Source organism: Lepidothrix coronata, unplaced genomic scaffold (genome assembly GCF_001604755.1).
Source record: "Lepidothrix coronata isolate B3197 unplaced genomic scaffold, Lepidothrix_coronata-1.0 Scaffold319, whole genome shotgun sequence".
NCBI classification, from domain to species: Eukaryota; Metazoa; Chordata; class Aves; order Passeriformes; family Pipridae; genus Lepidothrix; species Lepidothrix coronata.
This window is the reverse complement of record NW_016690499.1, coordinates 257370-275628: the sequence shown is the minus strand read 5'-3', so window position 1 is coordinate 275628 and position 18259 is coordinate 257370. Positions and strand designations below refer to the sequence as shown.

At 48.9% G+C, this 18259-nt stretch overlaps 1 protein-coding gene across 9 annotated transcripts in view; it reads left to right on the top strand.

Annotated features, from left to right (window-relative positions):
* Positions 1-17615, top strand: part of PAK6 (p21 (RAC1) activated kinase 6) — a 38842-nt gene extending 21227 nt beyond the window's left edge. For 8 of the 9 annotated variants that reach the window (XM_017837984.1, XM_017837985.1, XM_017837983.1 and 5 more), the window contains 8 exons: positions 54-262; positions 4073-4675; positions 7825-8316; positions 8538-8671; positions 10673-10799; positions 10987-11112; positions 11783-11917; positions 13812-15876. In XM_017837984.1, coding sequence (XP_017693473.1) covers positions 54-262; positions 4073-4675; positions 7825-8316; positions 8538-8671; positions 10673-10799; positions 10987-11112; positions 11783-11917; positions 13812-13979 — 1994 coding nt within the window. In that variant the 3' untranslated portion in view covers positions 13980-15876. Of the gene's footprint in view, positions 1-53; positions 263-4072; positions 4676-7824; positions 8317-8537; positions 8672-10672; positions 10800-10986; positions 11113-11782; positions 11918-13811; positions 15877-17460 lie in introns of those variants that run through there. The other variant, XM_017837991.1, reaches the window with a different exon arrangement.
* The last annotated feature ends 644 nt before the right edge of the window (positions 17616-18259 follow it).

The window sequence follows — 18259 nt, the reverse complement described above, 5'->3', positions numbered from 1 at the left end:
GCTGCGGGCGCAGACAGGTACTGACCACTGACGGCGCTGCCTTCCCCCTGCAGGCGTCATGTTCCGCAAGAAGAAGAAGAAACGCCCGGAGATCTCGGCTCCGCAGAACTTTGAGCACCGTGTCCACACCTCGTTTGACCCAAAGGAGGGCAAATTTGTGGGCCTGCCCCCGCAATGGCAGAACATTCTGGACACGCTGAGGCGCCCCAAGCCAGTGGTAGATCCTTCGAGGATCACGAGGATGCAGCTCCAGCCCATGAAGGTAAGAGAGGGAGGCGGCTCTTCGCTGTTGCAGCATTTCCATTGCCCCAGAGTGGGGCTGAGGGTGGGATCTGTATGGGACTGAGGGGAGAGCAGGGGCTGGGCTTTGATAGTACCTTCATGAGCAATAGGGACAGCAGTGTCCTGAACTGCAGGGGTGCCACTGTTGGAGTAACCAGCTTGGCTGCCTGTCACTGTGGACACAGGGACATGGGAAAGCTCCCGTGGAGCTGACAGGACCTGGGATGTGTTCAGCTGCTGTACAGGGAAGGGAGGAGGAGAACTCAGGGACAGACCTGCTTTAGCAGGTTTGTCATTCTCATGGGTGAGCAAATTGGGCTGGTAATGAAGTTGCCAGGGAAGCCTGAGTGGGAGAGAGTGGGGTAGCACTGGCTTGCTGTTCATGGACAAGTGAGGACAGCAAGGACTAAAGGAGGGTTTGGGCTAAAAGGGTTTCTAAACCAGCATTTTGATGGAAAGTAGGACATATTAAACAGGAGCATGTCCTCAGAGCAAGTCCTTCAGTAAGCAGAAACAGGTGATTCTGGTGGATGGGTGGGTTCAGTTGGCTGCTGGAATTGGCTTTGGAGACTGTGTAAGTGAGAGCAGGGACCTGCTGTGAGAACAGAAAATGAATGATAGTGACAGAATCATTGGTTTTAAAGTCTTGGGAGCTTGTGGGAAGTTTTTCTTCTCTTTAAAAAAAAAAAAAAAATGCTCCAGGGGCTTAAAAGCTGAAAGGTGAGTTGTCAAATAGAGATGTTACTACTTGGGTTTTAGGAGGGATATAAAAAAGAGTTGGCCATCTGATGAATATATTTAGCTTTTTGTGTGTAGGTGTTAAAAACATGGGGACTAAATGGGACTATATTTGGTATAATGTAAGTTTTACACATAATCAGACCTGCAGCTGAAATGGCACATGATATTGGAGCAGAATGCTGATTTGTAAAGGAAAGACTTGCTCGGGAAGAACAGGTGAAAGAAAAAGGCAGGAGGTATTGCCTGGTGTACTGAATGTGCTTTGAGGTTCAAAATATAGTAGGAGATAGGAGCACAGTCCAGAGCAGAGATGAAATGTGTAATAAGAGACCAACTTGGTTGGATCAGGAGCTCTTTAATGAGCTTAAACTGCAGGAGGATTGCTCAGAAGGGTGGAAACTAGGTCAAGTTATAAAGGGCAAAGAGAAAAGAAATTTATGTAGGAACAAAACTGGAAGGCCAAGGCACAAAAAGAGATGTTATTCTCAAAGAACATAAAGGGCACTAAGGAGACATCATAAGTGCACTGAGGAGAAGGAGGATGAAGGAAAGAATTTGCTCACTGCTGATCTTGGAAGAAAGTTAATAACAGATGACACCGGGAATTCTTAAGTGTTTAATGATTTTTCTGCAGCCTTTATTAAGTGTGTTCAGAGGGCTGACACAATTAGCACGAGCATGAAGGGATGGGAATGCAAGCTGGAATAAGAAAAGAACATGAACAGAAATGAGACTTAGTTAAGAAGTTGCATATTTTCAAGTCAGCTGGGCCTAGTGAGATTCAAGGAATTGCAGATCAGTCAGAATAATTTCTATTCCCAGAAAGAGGGTGGAACAAATAAGCAAGTAATCTATTTGCAGCCACTTCCAAGGAGATAGCAGGGTAATAGCTGGCAGCCAGTGTGGATTTATCAAGAACAAATCACGTCAAACAACCCAATTTCCATCAATCCAGGGTGTGGGGCCGTGAGTCTGGGGGAAATGACAGCACTCTCCTGTAGCTTGACTTGAGTGAGGCTCCTGACACTGCACCAATGGCATTTCCAGAGCAAACTGAGCCATTTAGGCCAAGGTTACTCCAAAAACAGTGTGAGGCATCACTGTCAAAACAGGAATGTGCATGAAGAGATTTCCGGGCGTTTGCCCTGAGCCTGATGCTGGTTGGTACTTTCATGTGTGACTTATTAAAGCTGAGCGTGGCAAAAGCTGAAAGGAGGTGCAAAGCCTTTAGAGAACAAGGACAGAATACCCAACAGGCTTTAAGAACTAGAGGAGAATCTTAAACTAATACTGTTTTTTTTTCCCAGTAAGTCCAAGTGCAAATACTCTCTGAGACTGCATCACATAGTTGAGTATTTTGGGTAAACTCCATTTGAATTAATTCCTGTTCAATTATACCAGTCAATAAGTTTTTTTTTAAGTGCTCATTGGCCAAGCCCTTATACTTAGTCCTGGATTCAGCTGTCAGAGTTGTTCCTTTTTTGTGTGTAGCTTATAAAAAGGGGCTGTTCTTGTTAAAAATAATTTCTCAATTCTGCTCAGTAAGGCATGATCTATGTAAGAGCACTCCAGATAGATTTGGCTCAAATGTGGATGTTTCTTCATTAATCTCATGCAGTCTTTATACACAGCAGCAAAGCAAGGCTAAGTGCCATCTTCCCTGTCCACTGGGGGTAGGACTGTCTTAATGGGAGTGACCTGAGTCTAATTTTAGGGAGTTTCTAAGTAGGAGGTGTGCACTAGAGTGGATTTTCCAGAGAGGCCACAGCATGTTCTTGGAGACTTCTTATTTTGAGAACACACAAGTCTCTCTGGAATGACTTTTGTCCAATTTGGTCAAACAAGTCCGTGTCCCCAGCACGTTGTTCCGTGGCTGTGGCTGGGCCGTGGAGGAATGTGTGTGTGGTGAGGGAGTAAAGACCAGAATTTCCAGCTGCAGCTGGTGTGTGTGCCATGGAATGAGTGGGGTTGTCCTTCCCTCACCTTGTTTGACAGAAATGTTGTGTTGTGCCTTTCATTCTCAGACGCTGAGCAAACCAGGCGCTCGTCGGAGCGCAGTGGTGGCGTTCTGCTGAAATTACTGGAGCTGCTGTGTTGCACCAGCTAAATATTAGGCTTGGTGTAATTAATACAGCATGTTTAGTAGATCCCTGGAGCTCAGTTAGCAAACAGGAGATTGCTGTCACTCCAGGGAAGGACTTTCCTTCAGGCAGAGATTCATGAAAGTGTAGGAGTGATCCTATGCTGCGAATTTCTGTGGAGAAATGGAACCTTTTGGTTCCCAGCGCTAAAAAAGCTTCTGTAAGCTTTTCAGTTCCAGAAAAAACAAGGTAGAGCACTACATAATATATTGACAGCTTCGAGTGTCCTACTTGTCCAGAGCTGGTGCCTGTTTGGATGGAAGCCTTGTTCTGCAGCCGGTGCTTACACGGCAGTTGTGAGCTGTGGTGACCCCGCGTGCGGGGTTTAATTAGAGTGGCTTGGCAGAGCAGAGGGGGATGCAGAGCTGGAACAGCGTGCTCTGCACTGCTCAGGATGCAGATGCATTAGCAGAAATTGGGGAGAAGCAGACTGGGGGAGGCTGATTCCAACACTGGGAGCGCTTCAGGGGAGAGATGAACCTTGTGTTGGAACAGCAAGATGGGTTCTGCAGATGGAGCTTGCAGCATGCTGCAACTTCTGAGAACCAATATTTCAGGAGCTTGTTGAGCTGTTAGTGATGTAGTGTCACACAGTTTCAGCACAAGAGAGCCAGGAGAGTTGAAATATTCCAGGTTGGCTCTAATATTGCCTTTTAGAGCCTGAGCACAGCAGCAGAATTGACTGTTGGGGCTGACAGCACTTCTGCTCCGACAGCAGAGTGTGACCCAAGGATTCCTTTTTTCCCCCCTCGGTAAAGGACAATGAGAAATAGGCAGGAAAAATTCTGTTCCCCTAAATTCCTTGAGTCTTCTTTGGCTATATAAACAAAATCTAACTTTTGGCAAGATAAACTGAGCCTGAATTGTTACAACTGTGATTTTTTTTACTGGTTTCCCACCTTCCCCAGACCGTGGTACGGGGCAGCACTGTGGAAGTGGAAGGCTACATCTCGGGGCTGCTCAACGACATCCAGAAGCTCTCTGCCATCAGCTCGAACACCCTGAGGGGCAGGAGCCCCACCAGCAGGAGGAGAGCCCAGTCCCTGGGGCTCCTCGGGGACGAGAGACCCCCGGACATGTATCTCCAGAGTCCTGAAGCAGACTGGGCAGACAAGTATGGGAACTACCTCAGCTGCAATGGTGGCTCCAAGGTGGCCCGGAGGCAGACCATGTGGCCGGACTACAAAGCCCGGCTGGAAGGCCAGTCCCATCCCAACGGGATGGTGACAAAAGCGCAGTCCCTGGGCCCGGCGGAGTTCCAGGATGCCGACGGCAGCTGCCTCCAGCGCACCCCTGCGCTGCAGCACGTGCCGACTGTGCCGGGGGACAGCGACGCCGGGCCGAGGAGCCCGGAGGAGGGCTGGGCCCAGCGAGCAGCCGGCTCCAGGCCCTCGGGGGAGGGCAGCCCCAGCTCCAAATCCCGGGAGAACAGCCTCAAGAGGAGGCTGTTGCGCAGCGTTTTCCCCTCATCCAGCGCCTCAAACAAGCCGGGCTCTTCCCTGCAGATCAAGGTAAGAGCTATTCCCTAGTTGTGAGTGGGTGCAGTGTTGACTTTACAGTTCCAGAGGTTATGTACACAGCTGAACCAATTTAACTGCAAACATCGTGCAGCCATCTGTTATTGTTATGATTAATGTTGGAATCCAAATGGTCCTGGGCCGGGGAAATGTGTGGTCCGTTGGTGCTTCACAGGATGCACTGTGAGGCACAGCTCAGCCAGATCTCTGGGAGAAGGGTTGGTTGGCAGAGCTGTACTTGCAGGAGCGTGGGCTGGCAAGGATGAGGGGACTTACTCACTTGTGCCCTTCTGTGATGTAAAGGCATAACTGCAGTGCCATTCCACTGGCATCAGGGAGCCTTTGCCATTTGGGAAATGGCTGTGGCTTCCATTAGTAATGTGTTCTTCTGCCTGTGCAAACCAGAACTGCCTCGGAGAGTGGGCTGAGTGTAGCTGTATCTGTCAGGGTTTGCACTGGCACCCACGGTGCTGTCACACAGGAAATGCTGGCTGCTGGAAAGGGCGGGACAACTCATGGCTACAGCTCCCCCAGGAAAGCTGTCCTGAATGGATGACTCACTTTGTGTTGAACTGGGAGAAGATCTCTGGATCTGGATAGGAAATGCAGCCACTGCTGCTCTTCCTTCCCAGGCTGACCCAGCACCCATCAACTTCCCATGGCTTGGCCGCTGCCTTCAAAGGCTGGGCTGGGCTGGGATTGGGCCAGGCTAATTTGCAGCAGCTCCAGAGTCCCTGAACTGGGAGGATAATGACAGGAACCACCATCCCAACCAAACTGACTCTTCTGTAGTGTGTTGCAGGGACAGGGGATGTCTCCAACCTGCTTCTTGCAGTTTGCATAAGGATCAGGCTCAAGGCTTTGGGCACAGTGGATTTCCTTTCCAAGGTAGTGGGATTCTCAAGGAATGCAGTTCTTGTGTAGCATAAGCTGCACTTATTGCTGTCTCAGTGACTCTGGGCTCATCTACACTGGCTGGAGTACCTAGAACTGGCCACTTGTGTCTTCCCTAGCCAGAGTGTCTTTGCCATCCTCAGCAGGAGCAGAGGTTCCCAGCTAAATGGATGTGCTTGGGTGCATTTGAACTCCAGGTATTTGTCAGAGGAGAGGAGCAGGGAAGACCTTGGGGCTATGTAGTCCATCTCCCTGCTCCAGGGAAGGATCTGTGCCATAGCTGGGAGTTGTTTATCTGATGTGTTCGTAGCAGCCTCCGGTGGTGACAATGTGAGTCTCCCTCTCAGGTGGAGGTGATGATGTGTGAGAAGTGTGTAACTACAGGTGAAAGGGATAGGGATACCACTGAACCATGGAATCCCAGAATGGTTTGTGTCGAAGGGACCTTAAAGCTCATCTTGTTCCACCCCCTGCCATGGGCAGGGACACCTTCCACGAGACCGGGTTGCTCCAAGCCCTGTCCAACCTGGCCTTGGACATGTCCAGGGATGGGACAGAGCATCCACCACTTTTCTAGGAGGTGGGTGCCATAACAGGCACATGGGAAGGTTGAGTGAACCTTCCTTTAAACCCACTGTGGGAGACAGGAGTGAGAGAACCAGTGACACCTCACAGTGTCCCAGGACTGAGGATGTGTCCACTGGGCTGTCAGCTGTGGGAGCAGGAGATAACACACCTGTGTGAGCCTGCACGTGTGCTGTGTGCCCCTCCTGCACGCTCAGGGTTACAGAAAACCTTTTTGGATTCTCTCTCCTGAGACAAAATGAGATTTGGAAAATAAATGCTGTGTTGCTGTGAGCGTGTCAGCACAGGAGTGCAGGGGTGGAGCTGGCACTCAGGGAGGAAGGAGCTCCTGACATCCACTTGTGTTTGTGCTGTGCCTGATGCCACTAACTGGTGTTGTCCAGGGCCTGTGTGTGTGTGAAAGTGAGTCCTGTGTGTTTGTGAGGCTTATGCAGGTCCTGCTATTGACAAAAATCCTCGATTAAAACCCAAAGTGCATGGAATTAAATCCTATACAATTATTTCCTGTCTGAGATGGGGAAAAGAGTCCTCTTCTAAAAAAGTCTGTATTGGCAGTTTTTGGTTTCCATTCTCATATTAACTTTATTAATAATCTCTCTGAATTGTGAGAGAGAAAATGCTTTTTGCTTTGAAGTAATTTTGCCCTATAATACAAATGATTGGCTTGCTCATTCTGAAACAGCTCCACTATTATTTTGCATGTGTTTGTATACATATATTATGTATATTTTACATATACACATGTAAGTATATAATGTATTTTATACCCCACCTGCTAGATGTCGCATTTTAATTAATCAACATTTTCAGGAGGAGTATGAGCATGACAAGGTTTATCCTTCTTGGGAGACCCATGTGTAGTGGTCGCATGGGAACGTGTATCCCAAAGCCACGTTCCCATGGGCTGTGATGTCACTACACTGAACAGGGGTGGGCCTGTGTGGCACTGGAGTGGGATGTCTCCAAAAACCTCCAAATTCACGGTCGGTCACTTTGGAGCTGCCAAGGTGGCAGGTGGCTCTGGGTAGCTGGAGTCTCAGGCTGGCTGTCTCCAGCTGGCCTGGATCCCAGTGCTTTTCCCAAAGCAGAGGGCTAGTTCTGTGCCTGATCGACAGGAATGCTCTGCAGGTACCAGTGGAAAGTGCAGAGAGAGTTTTCAATAGGCAGAGTGTAATTACCCCAAGGGAATTAGGCCAAGACATCAAAGTGATTTACAGCCTTGGCATGAATCCTCTTTCCTTTTATACAGAGGAAGATCAGAGGCACAGAGGGATAAAGGATTTTCAAATTCTCTGCAGCACAGGTTGCCCCTGAGTTCTGGTGGCGAGGTTGGAATGCTTTTTTAGCAGCTGGGTTTTTTTCTGTGGGTTTTGGGTCTTGGTGGTTTTTTTAAAGCATGTGCTTTAAAAGGTTCCCTTTAAACTGCTTCAGTTCAGAGGTCCCTGAAGTGTAGCACCCATTCCCTAAGGAGTTCCTGAAGATCTGCATCCAAGCAGATCTTCATCCAAGCATGTGTTGGGCAGACCTGGAGCTCTTGACTCCAATCAGCTCCAGGTTGTGCTAGGGCAGAGTGGAATGACACAAAACTGATTCCTGACCTTTCTGCTTGTTAACCCAACCATGCCTTTTTGTTTTTCCCCCTTTCCCCTTTGTTCCTCTGGCAGCCTAACGCTTTCTTCAGGCCCCAGCAGTGGGGCTCCCCGCGCAGCCCCGCAGCCAAAGCCCAGTCTCTCCCGCCAGATCCGCCCGCCTCCGATTTCCCCAGGGGGGTCTCGGAAGCCGAGACCCCCCAGAAGTCCCCGCCAGTGGAGAAGGCGGCGGCAGTGCCCTTGAGCCGGCCCTCGCCAGCCGGGTCCCCCCGCAGCCGGCACACCCAGACCAGCTCCAGCAACCTCCACCTGCCCCCGGACTCCGCTGGGAAGGGGCAGCCGGCCGGCGAGGACCCCGTGGTGGTGACCCACGAGCAGTTCAAAGCTGCCCTGAGGATGGTCGTGGACCAGGGGGATCCGCGGGCGATGCTGGAGAACTACGTCAAGATCGGGGAGGGCTCCACGGGCATCGTGTGCATCGCGCGGGAGAAGCACTCGGGGCGCCAGGTGGCCGTGAAAATGATGGACCTGAGGAAGCAGCAGCGCCGGGAGCTCCTCTTCAACGAGGTGAGGGAGGGCGTGGCTGGGGGAACAGCCAGCATGGCAAACAGGGAGGAGCGGGACCATCTCCCTTTGAGTAGGATTATGCTTGTACCAAGGATTACTGCTGGGGGATGGGGGCTCTGCACTGGACTGCCATACATGGGGCTGTGAGTCCTGCTTGGCTGGGGAGGGTCGGGTGCTGTGAGTGCTGTTGTGGTGGTCACTTGCTCCCTGTGGATTTCCAGGTGGTGATAATGAGGGACTATCAGCACGTCAATGTCGTGGAGATGTACAAGAGCTACCTCGTGGGAGAGGAGCTCTGGGTACTGATGGAGTTCCTGCAGGGGGGAGCCCTCACAGACATTGTGTCTCAAATCAGGTACGAAGCAAAATCAAGAACATCAACACCTGAGAGCAAGAACAGAGTGGGGATTTCTGGGAAGAGTAGTTTCCCTCTGAGACCTTGTGTTTGTTGTGCCCTGAAACTGCTACACTTTGTAACTGTTATCCATTTGAATTATGTGATAATACTTCTGGTATAGAAGGAACCTCCTTCACAGTACTGATCCCTTTAGGTACCCACTGTTCATCTCCTTGATGACCTTCCCTGCAAAACACTGCACTCATAAAAAAACCACTGTTTACTATATTTGTTGAATCCTGGCCAGGAAGTTCATTGAATAAGTATTAAAGAGCATGCAGAGATAGTTTTCAGTGGTGCAACCTTAGCCACAAATTCAACCTCACTAACTCCTCTGGAAAAGTGCAGCAGAGCCTTGAGATTTGGACTCCTTCCCAAATTTCACTGCCTAAAGATAGCAGCTACCGGACACTCTCCTAAATTTGTTTCCTTATCCACACCACTTGATATTCATTAATGCCCAAAGTATTTCTGTAGGGCAGAGGAGTTGTTCTTAGATGGCCCTTGGGGTCCACCCATGGCCTGGAGCACCCTCCTCCCACCCTCCCAGCAGTCCTGCAAGGCTGGAAACTGGTGCAGGGAATAACAATGGAAAGACTGACCAGGAAAGTCTGTAGGATGAGCTTTTCCTTTTTGAAGATTCAGAATCTTAGTTGGTTATGATTAGGCAGTATTGCTAACACTAATTGTATTTGTTTTTTTAAAAAATCATAGTATACCCTTGGTTCACTCATGTGCTCAGACTAGATCCTGTGGTGGATTTAAGGCATATATGTTGCTCTGTTGGATTCTGTGTTTTGGAAGCACATCTGTGATGTGTTTGGGAGGTGTGAAAAGCCACATTGTCCTCTGTAGCCTCCACCTGGAAGGAGTGTCCTGGAGACAGCTGGGCTGGCCCTCCAGCACCGAGTTCAGAGACACATGTCAGTGTCTGAGAACCAACTCAATCCTGAGGAGTTACAACATTGCAGAGCCTGTGAAACTCCTGTAGCTCTTAGATGGCATTGGGATTACAGATAAAAATTGCTGAAGAGGTTTGTGAAGGGCCCGTGTGTTTATATCCAGCAGTCAGTCTGAATTCCATTGTGGGACCTCAGCCTAGATTGGTTTTATGAAGCTTCCTTTGAACCTGTTAATGAATGCTTGTTTTTTCACATGGTGGAAACAGGATCTGTTCTAACCATAACATTTATCAGAAGTAAACCGTTAGCAGTTTTTCCCAGGGAAGAAAATACCCTCATTCCAGTCACTAAACATTTACTGAGGGGGATAAGTGATTTGCATCTCCAGGAGTAAGGTAATTCTCCAGTAATGTGTTTTACACTGTGCAGACACTTGACTGAAACCAAAGTCCATCCATGACAGGCTGAAAGTGCACCTCTTGTTATCTAAACCTAAAGGTGAGGTTCTTGGTGCTCATATTCCATGTGCTAACAGAGAGTGGTGGAAATCAGGAGGGTCTTCTCTGCTTGTAACCTGTGCTGCCTCTAGTTAGGTGTGAGTGTACCCTAGGTATGTGCAGGAAAACCCAAAGGATCCCTGTATTTGCTATCAGAGAATGTGTTTAGATGTTTTCTGGATAGGGTTGCACAATAAACCTTGTGAACAATGGCTTTACCATATTTGCTTTAAAAAGAGCTGTCTCACCAGTTACTGCAGCACCTTGGCATCGAGCAGCACTGCTGCCTGTCAGAACTGCTTGAAACAGCATCTTGCAGAGTGAACTGAGATACAGGATTTAAAATACAAGTTCTCTGTATTAAACCTACAAAAACTTAAAGTTGCCAGCCATCAAGTCAAAGCTGTTTTCCACCAGTAGCAGACATAGAAGAGTGGTGAAGGTGAGATAGTAAAGGCCATAGGGAACCAAATACCTGTGATTTAACTTGAGAATTGCACCGTGCCCTTGTGGCCGAGCCCTGTCCCTGCCCAGCTGAGCTCCCCTGTCCCTGATTGCAGGCTGAACGAGGAGCAGATTGCCACGGTGTGTGAGTCGGTGCTGCAGGCTCTGTCCTACCTCCATGCCCAGGGGGTCATTCACCGGGACATCAAGAGTGACTCCATCCTTCTCACGCTGGATGGCAGGGTATGTGTCCTCAGACAGACTGTTTCCTGTCTTCTGCTGCTGCAGCCTTTCTCTCTTGCTTCCTTTCTGTTCCCAATCCCTTGTTTGCAGCTCATCCTCTTACTCCATTTGATGTCTTTTTCTGTGCTGTTCCCTCTGTGTTGTCTAAGGTTGATTTCTAAGGTTGGTTGCTTTTCTCTTTGTACAGGTCAAACTCTCAGATTTTGGCTTCTGTGCTCAGATCAGTAAAGATGTACCCAAGAGAAAGTCCCTGGTGGGCACTCCCTACTGGATGGCTCCAGAAGTCATTGCCAGGATACCATACACCACCGAGGTAAGGGACACCTCCCTAATATCAGGAGAGGGAGCAAATAATATTCTCAAGTGTCACAGGAAAATAACTGTTGGCTTTTCTAGGAAGAGCCTCTAGACTCTATTTAAAACAAAGCCAAGCGTGACTACAGATTTGATTGTGATGATGGCAATATTTTCAAAGTCAGTAGAAAAACAGATTGTTCTGCTTCCAGGAAAGAGGCATAAACTTATTCTATTCTTACACCTGAAGCTTGGCCTAGATTTATACCAGCTGTGGACAGATGGGAGCAAGGAGCAGCCTGTGACACGATAGAGATCAGTAAATGGGTGCCAGAAAGGGAGGGGAGGAGATGTGAGCTCCGAGGGGCTCACCTCAGGGAAGGCAGGGATGGGAGCTCTGGAATTCCGGGCAGGTGGCAGCAGACTAATGAGTTTTGTTTACCAAGGAACCAGGTGTAGCACAGGCAGTTACTTGCAGACCTTTACATGTTGCAACACCACTGATGCTCAGTCCTGGGTGCAAAACTGACTTTGTTAAACTGCTGTAAGGAGCCCGAGAGCATCAAGGGGTCAGTGTTTTGACTTGGTACCATTTGTCATGGGTGGAGTGTTGCAGCCTTGGTGAAAGCAACACAGCAAGGACCTGCTGCTCTGAACTGTGTGTGTTGATGTGCCATTGGCTCCCATAGGTGGATATCTGGTCCCTGGGGATCATGGTGATAGAGATGGTGGATGGAGAACCCCCCTACTTTAGTGATTCTCCAGTCCAGGCAATGAAGAGACTCCGAGACAGTCCTCCTCCCAAACTGAAGAACTTCCACAGGGTGAGAATGCTGGCAAACACTTGTACACCTGATGGTTATCACAGGGGAACATCCATATCAGCTGTTCCCAGAACAGCTGGCTGTGGAAATGGTCTTGCTAGGACGTTCCCTGGGAAGTGCTTTGGCCCCGGGCCCTCGGTGGCTGCTGCTGACAGCTGGTGGCTGTGTGGGGAATAGCACTGACAGTGTAAGGGCACCTGGGCATAAATGGAGACTGCAAATCAGAGCTGCCTTGGCTGGACCCAGCAGTTTCCAGCTTGCTGATGTCGATAGAGTAGCTCATCTTCCAGGGAAGGAAACAGGAGGATCCTCAGGAGTTTCCAGCTTTGCGGCCTTCAGGACTGCAAAGACTGTGTTATTGTCAGAGCAGCAGAACTCAGGACACACAGGAGCTCGTGGAGACTCTGCAGCTGCTCTGAAGATGAACTTGGCTTCATGGGTTTTTAGGAAAAAGTAGCAGTGGCATAAGAAACAGTGATCACCTTTCAGTCCCCACTTGGAGCAATCCTTTCATTCCAGGCTGAGCCTGTGAGATCAAACAGCTTCTGCAGCATCCTGAGCTACCCAGCCTTTCCAGTTAATCAGAGGATCTGCAGCTGCTAAAACTGAATTATTTAACAGAGTAGACTGCTGAACTAACATCAACAGCTGCTCTCTCCTCTTCGCCTTTGCAACACTAATTAAAATGTAATGGTCACGTTCTGGACCCAGTGCTCGCCCTCCTTGGGCAGCGTAAAGCCAACCTGGTCTGGGTCACACCTGACTTGGTGACATGGCCCTGCTGTCTGGCTGTGACAGCCAGAGCTGATCATAGTCTTGCTCCGCTCCGGTTATCCCAGGAAGCAGCCTGGCTTCCAGCAGATCTCTGGGTCGCAGGCCAGGGGCCATCTTGCCCTGTGTCCTGGGGGAACTCAGCCCTCCATCCTGGTGCCAGTCCCTGACTTCCTGTGGTCAGTGACTGAAGTACTGGTGGACCAGGTTCAAGGGGTGTCACTGGGATGGTCCCTGCTGCTTTGCTAAGGCACGGGCAGAGTCCCTGGCAGGGATACAGGCTGGATCCCAGCACTCGTCCTGAGCTGGGCGATGCCTTCTACCTCCAGCGATCCCAGCGATCCCATCCAAAGGGCTCCTGAAATAAACAGTAGCTCAGTGTGAACAGGATTTCATGTTCTAAGTGAGCCAGAGCTGGGAAAATGCCCCCAACCTAAACTGGATGTCATTAACAGCATTTAAATAAATAAATATAAGCCAAGTTCATTTTTTATTCCGTTTTAACGATGCAGAGGATTAAACCAGCAGGAGATGTGCAGGGCCTGGAAGTGGTGCTTGGGGCTGGCTACTCCAGGCTTTTACAGCTCTTCCAAAGGACAAACCTGGGAGGTCATTCAGCTTTTTGGTACCTGTTCTGCAGCTTTTTCACCTTCTTACACCAGCAGCATGAGGGTTCCAGACTCTCAAAACCAATTTGGGAATCTTATTGAACTACTTTTTCCACAATCTGTGACCAGTAAAAGAATGAATTGAGGCACCTTCCCACCCAAGGGATGTGCTCAGGTAACAGGAATCTTGCTGAATTATTGAGCTGAACTGCAGAAAATAATGAAATGGGAAACAGGAGTGATCTGGATGGAAGGACACTCCAGGCAGGCTGATCTTAATTGGCTGTGGCCCATTGGAAAGAAAACAACCTGTGTAAGTGTTGTGCCTACCAGTGACAGAAGGTTATGTCCCTAACATGAAAAGTGTGACATCCATGTCACATTACTGGGAAAACAGGGATACAGAGGGGGAAGGTGCAGGATCCCTTTAACCAAGCCCACCTGGGCAGCCTGGTGTTACATGAGCTGTGCCTGGTGGCTTTGCAGGGTTGACTTGGTTGGTTGCTTTTTCACAGACCTCCCCAGTTCTGAGAGACTTCTTGGAAAGGATGTTGACACGGGATCCCTTGGAAAGAGCAACAGCACAAGAACTTCTGGATCATCCCTTTTTGCTCCAGACAGGACTTCCAGAGTGTTTGGTGCCCCTTATCCAACAGTACAGGAAGCGCACCTCCACCTGCTGACTCTGCCTGAGGGGAAATTGTGGGGAAAAAGGAATGTTTATAAAAAAAAGAAATCTAGAAAATGAAGAGCCCAGGTGGTTTCATCCTGTGAATGGTGCTTGGAACTTGTCAGCGATGGTTTTAGAGGATGAGTCTGAATCCTGTCCCTGCATTTGCAGCCTTCTGGGGCTTCTCCTTTGCTGAAGACAATCAATACAGACTAGATCCAGGTGAGACCAAGGATAAAGCGGGTATTCCATGCCTTGGGAATCACTGCTGCCGGAGGATGGCGTTTGAAGCGGAGTCTGAAGTTGTGTATCTGAATGTCTGTGAGTTTCTGCACACCTTGGCTGCTGACCACTGAACTGGAGTGATGTTTCCCAGTCAGAAATGTGATCTTTGCTTCCTTCATTCTACACTGGAGTCCTGTGCTGACTCATTTTGGGGCACAGACCCCTTTAAACTGTCAAACAATGCACAAAGACTTGAATTTTTTTCCTCTGAGACTTTTTCACAGACGATTTTAATTTCCTTGGGTTAAATGTGGACCTGGAAACCTGCCCACACTTCCCTCGGGAGTGATGTGATATGTATATATTTGTTTCTAAGTGGCTCTCTTGCATCAACAGGCTTCTCTTTTGCTGCGGAATGTGTATGGTTTAGTGGTCAATCTTGAATCCATTTCATGATTTTAAGCTTCTGGAAACCCTTGAACACAGGCCTCCAAGTGGACTCTGTGAAGACCAGGTGCTCCCACCACCAGGTCCTTGTGCTTGACAGTTCACCACGTGCAAGACCTCTGGTGCTGGCTGGGGTGTGAGCAGCCTGCTCCTGGGGCTGCTTTCCAGGGGCCTTTCTTTCCCAGCTCCTTCTCCCAGGAGAGGCTGAGAAATGCTGCCCTGAGGCAGTTGTTGGGTAGCATTTTGGGGATGCTGTAGGAGACAGAATGGAAAAGTTTGAGCTGTGCTGCACATCCCAGGATTGATCTCTGTGTTCGTGGGAGGTGTTTGTCCAACCTCCATCTCCCTGCGGCTGCTGCAGGACGTGGGGAGACACCTCTGCTGTCTGGTTGTTGGTCTGCCCTTCCCCACCAGGCCTTGGCATCTGAAAGGTTTCTGGTTGTCTAAACAGCTCTTTGAGTTCTTTTAACACAGTTTTAGGTATTTTGTGTGCTACACTCTCTGGTCAGTGAGATCCTCAAGGTAATTGGACTCTAGGTCAGGATTAGCATTGTACAGTGACGGTGTGTGTTGTTGTGAGGTCTCAAGAATATGCTCTTGCATGTGGAACTGGGATTTTGTTTTGAAACTCCACATGCAAATGTACTGGAATTTAAGTTATTCTCGGGACAGTCCTTCTGTGCCAGAAACTAACCTCAGAACTGCATTTTCTTCAGAAGATGTTCATAATCTCTGTCCTCTGCTATTTGCTCCAGTTACAGATCCTGCTTCAAAATTGAAGCCACAGTTGATTACTTGAAGTAATTTGGGACGGAATTGATCTGCACTGATGCCATCACAGGGTGGGCGCCCAGTCTGTGGAGCGTGTAGGTTGGCTCTGTATCTGTGGGGAGGGAACACCTGTGGAGGGTGTTCTCAGACACCTGCTGAAGGATGAAATCACTCTCTCCCTCACCTGTGGCAGGTAGAGGGGTCACAGGGGGTTTGCCTAGACTGGATGTCTAAGTTTGGGGCTGATGGAGTTGATTGAAATTAATTCATTTAGCTCCTCCTTAGCTGCACTGGAAAATTTTTGACTTAAAATGTTTATGTATTACAGATATATTACTCTTTTTTTTATGCAAAAGAGCAGGGCTTGGAAAAGATTTATAATTTGAAACAAACACTCCTGCTGGTCTGTAGTTGTGAATCCTTTGCACTTGTGTTTTAAATTAAAGTAGATCTTGATTTATTCATAAGGCTGTTGCAGTGCTGAGATGCTTCACAATGTGTCTGTAGTTCAGAGTTGGGAGTGTGAACCTTAGAGTCTGGTCTTACTTCCCTGTTCTGTGGCTATGTGGCTTTTAAAGCAAGAGGAGAGTGGGGCAGGAGCCTGGATCCTGAAACAAGCATTTCTTGGAGGCAGGTATGACAGGTTTAACATTCAACACCATTTTTGTACTGCAGCCTAAGTCTGACTAAACACAGTGAGGGAAGGCCCTGGAAAAATTGCATTCAAGTATCTTATAAAATTTTAAACCCTCATTACCATATTTGAGGGATGCAGAAAGCAATTCCTGCTGCTTGTGTTTCTCTCTTTGCAGTTCATGCACAGCACATCACCAGTTAACTGCTCCATTACTTAGATGAGTGTGGAATCAAACATAAATCCTAAGATAAACTTAGATTAGCTGAAAGATTGAAGCTCCATCTCCAGGGCCGACAGCTCCTTCCCCAGGAACCAGGCAGGAGCATGAGGATCCAGAGCAGGTTTGGAATTTGCATTGCAGTAATATTCAGGTCAGGATTTCTCGTGTGCTAAGTGAGATCTGAGTATACAACAACGTGTGGCCTCTTCTCTGACGAGCCCAGAGCCTACTCAGTGGGTAATTATGCTTGAAAATGTTGTTTTCTCTGAGTATCTTTCCTCTTCTCCGAGGTTACACTTGTGTCTCGGGGTTTGCTGTTGTTTTGTGTCATGTTTTCCCTGAATCCTCTCCTTTTATTTTCCCTCCTGTCAGCTTTACTCATGTCGAGCCTTTTCCATGCTGCCACAGTGCTGGCAATCAGCTTCCAGGAGGCCTTTGAAGATGGTGGGTGGGATTTATAGGAACAATTTGCTGAATCAAACGGGTGCTCAGGGAGTGCTGTCAGGTCCCAGTTGCACTGGTTTATGTATAATGGTGCCTGTCCCCCTCAGACAGGCCTCTGCTGTTGGATGCAGCACCTTATTATCCTGGGACAAATCTTTCTCTGGAGGCCCCTCTCTTTTAACCTGTGGTTACAGATGGACCCTGGGTCAAATGAGGCTCCCAAATTTAAGATTGAGTCTGGTGAGGAGAACCCCATCCTTGCCCCTGCAACCTGCAGAAAGCTTTTGGCTGTGCCTTGGGTCCTGGGGATAAATAGGCATAACAGCAAGTAATAATCTTGATAATCTTGACCATGTGGGTTATGTGTGGGGCAGGAAGAGTGTCTCTAAAATACAAGAGCTACTGTGCAGTAATTCCTTGTGTAAGTGCAATGGGCATATCAGAACTGTGTCCGTTCCAGAGGCAAAAGATAATTTGGATCCTGCATGTACAGTGTCTCCTGTTGGTATCCCTTGCTGGAGTTGGAGTCCTCCTCTGCTTAGGAATCCCCATTATCTAATTTTTTACTATTATAGTACAAAGCTTGGACTAACATAAATATTTTGGGCCAGAGAATTTAGTGGTAGAGAATAAGACCTAGAATGTGGCACTTCACAGGTGAAAACGTGGAGAGAAGGTGAGATTGTGCCTAAATGTTCTGCTCCGTGTCAGACCAGTCTTAGTTACCACTGAATCTGGGTTCTGTAACAGCCTCAGGAGTGACCTGTCTGACCCAACCACCACATCACTCCGTGCTCAGCAGGAAAGCAAAACCACGGCAGGGCTGCACGTGAAGGAATCCTCAAGGATGTCTGAATTCCATGGGATGAAGTAGTGCTGGAAGATGAGGTGGCTCCTCTCCTCTGCAGCCCGTGAGTAACCGAACCGGGGTGTGAGTGAGTTGTGCTGCTGGGGGGGTGCACGGACACATGGACACACACTGATGGACACACACGGGGACACACTGACGGACACACAGGGACACAAACGGACACACACGGACACACACTGAGAGACACATGCAAACAGACACATGGACACTGACTGGCACACGGACAGACACAATGACAGATGCACAGACAGACACATGGACACGTATAGGACACGCACACGGGCAGGCACACTGACACACAGAAAGACATGGACACACACGGACAGACACATGGACACACACAGAGACATCCTGACAGGCACACAGACACACACACGGATACAGAGACACACACTGACGGGCACAGGGACACACAATAGTGGGCACAATAACGGACACGCGGACACACACAGTGGCAGACACACACTGATGGACACACACTGATGGACACATGGACACACACTGACGGACACGCACTGACAGACACGCAGACACGCACTGACGGACACACAGACACGCACTGACGGACACACGGACGCACTGACGGACACACAGACACGCACTGACGGACACACGGACGCACTGACGGACACACAGACACGCACTGACGGACACACGGACGCACTGACGGACACACAG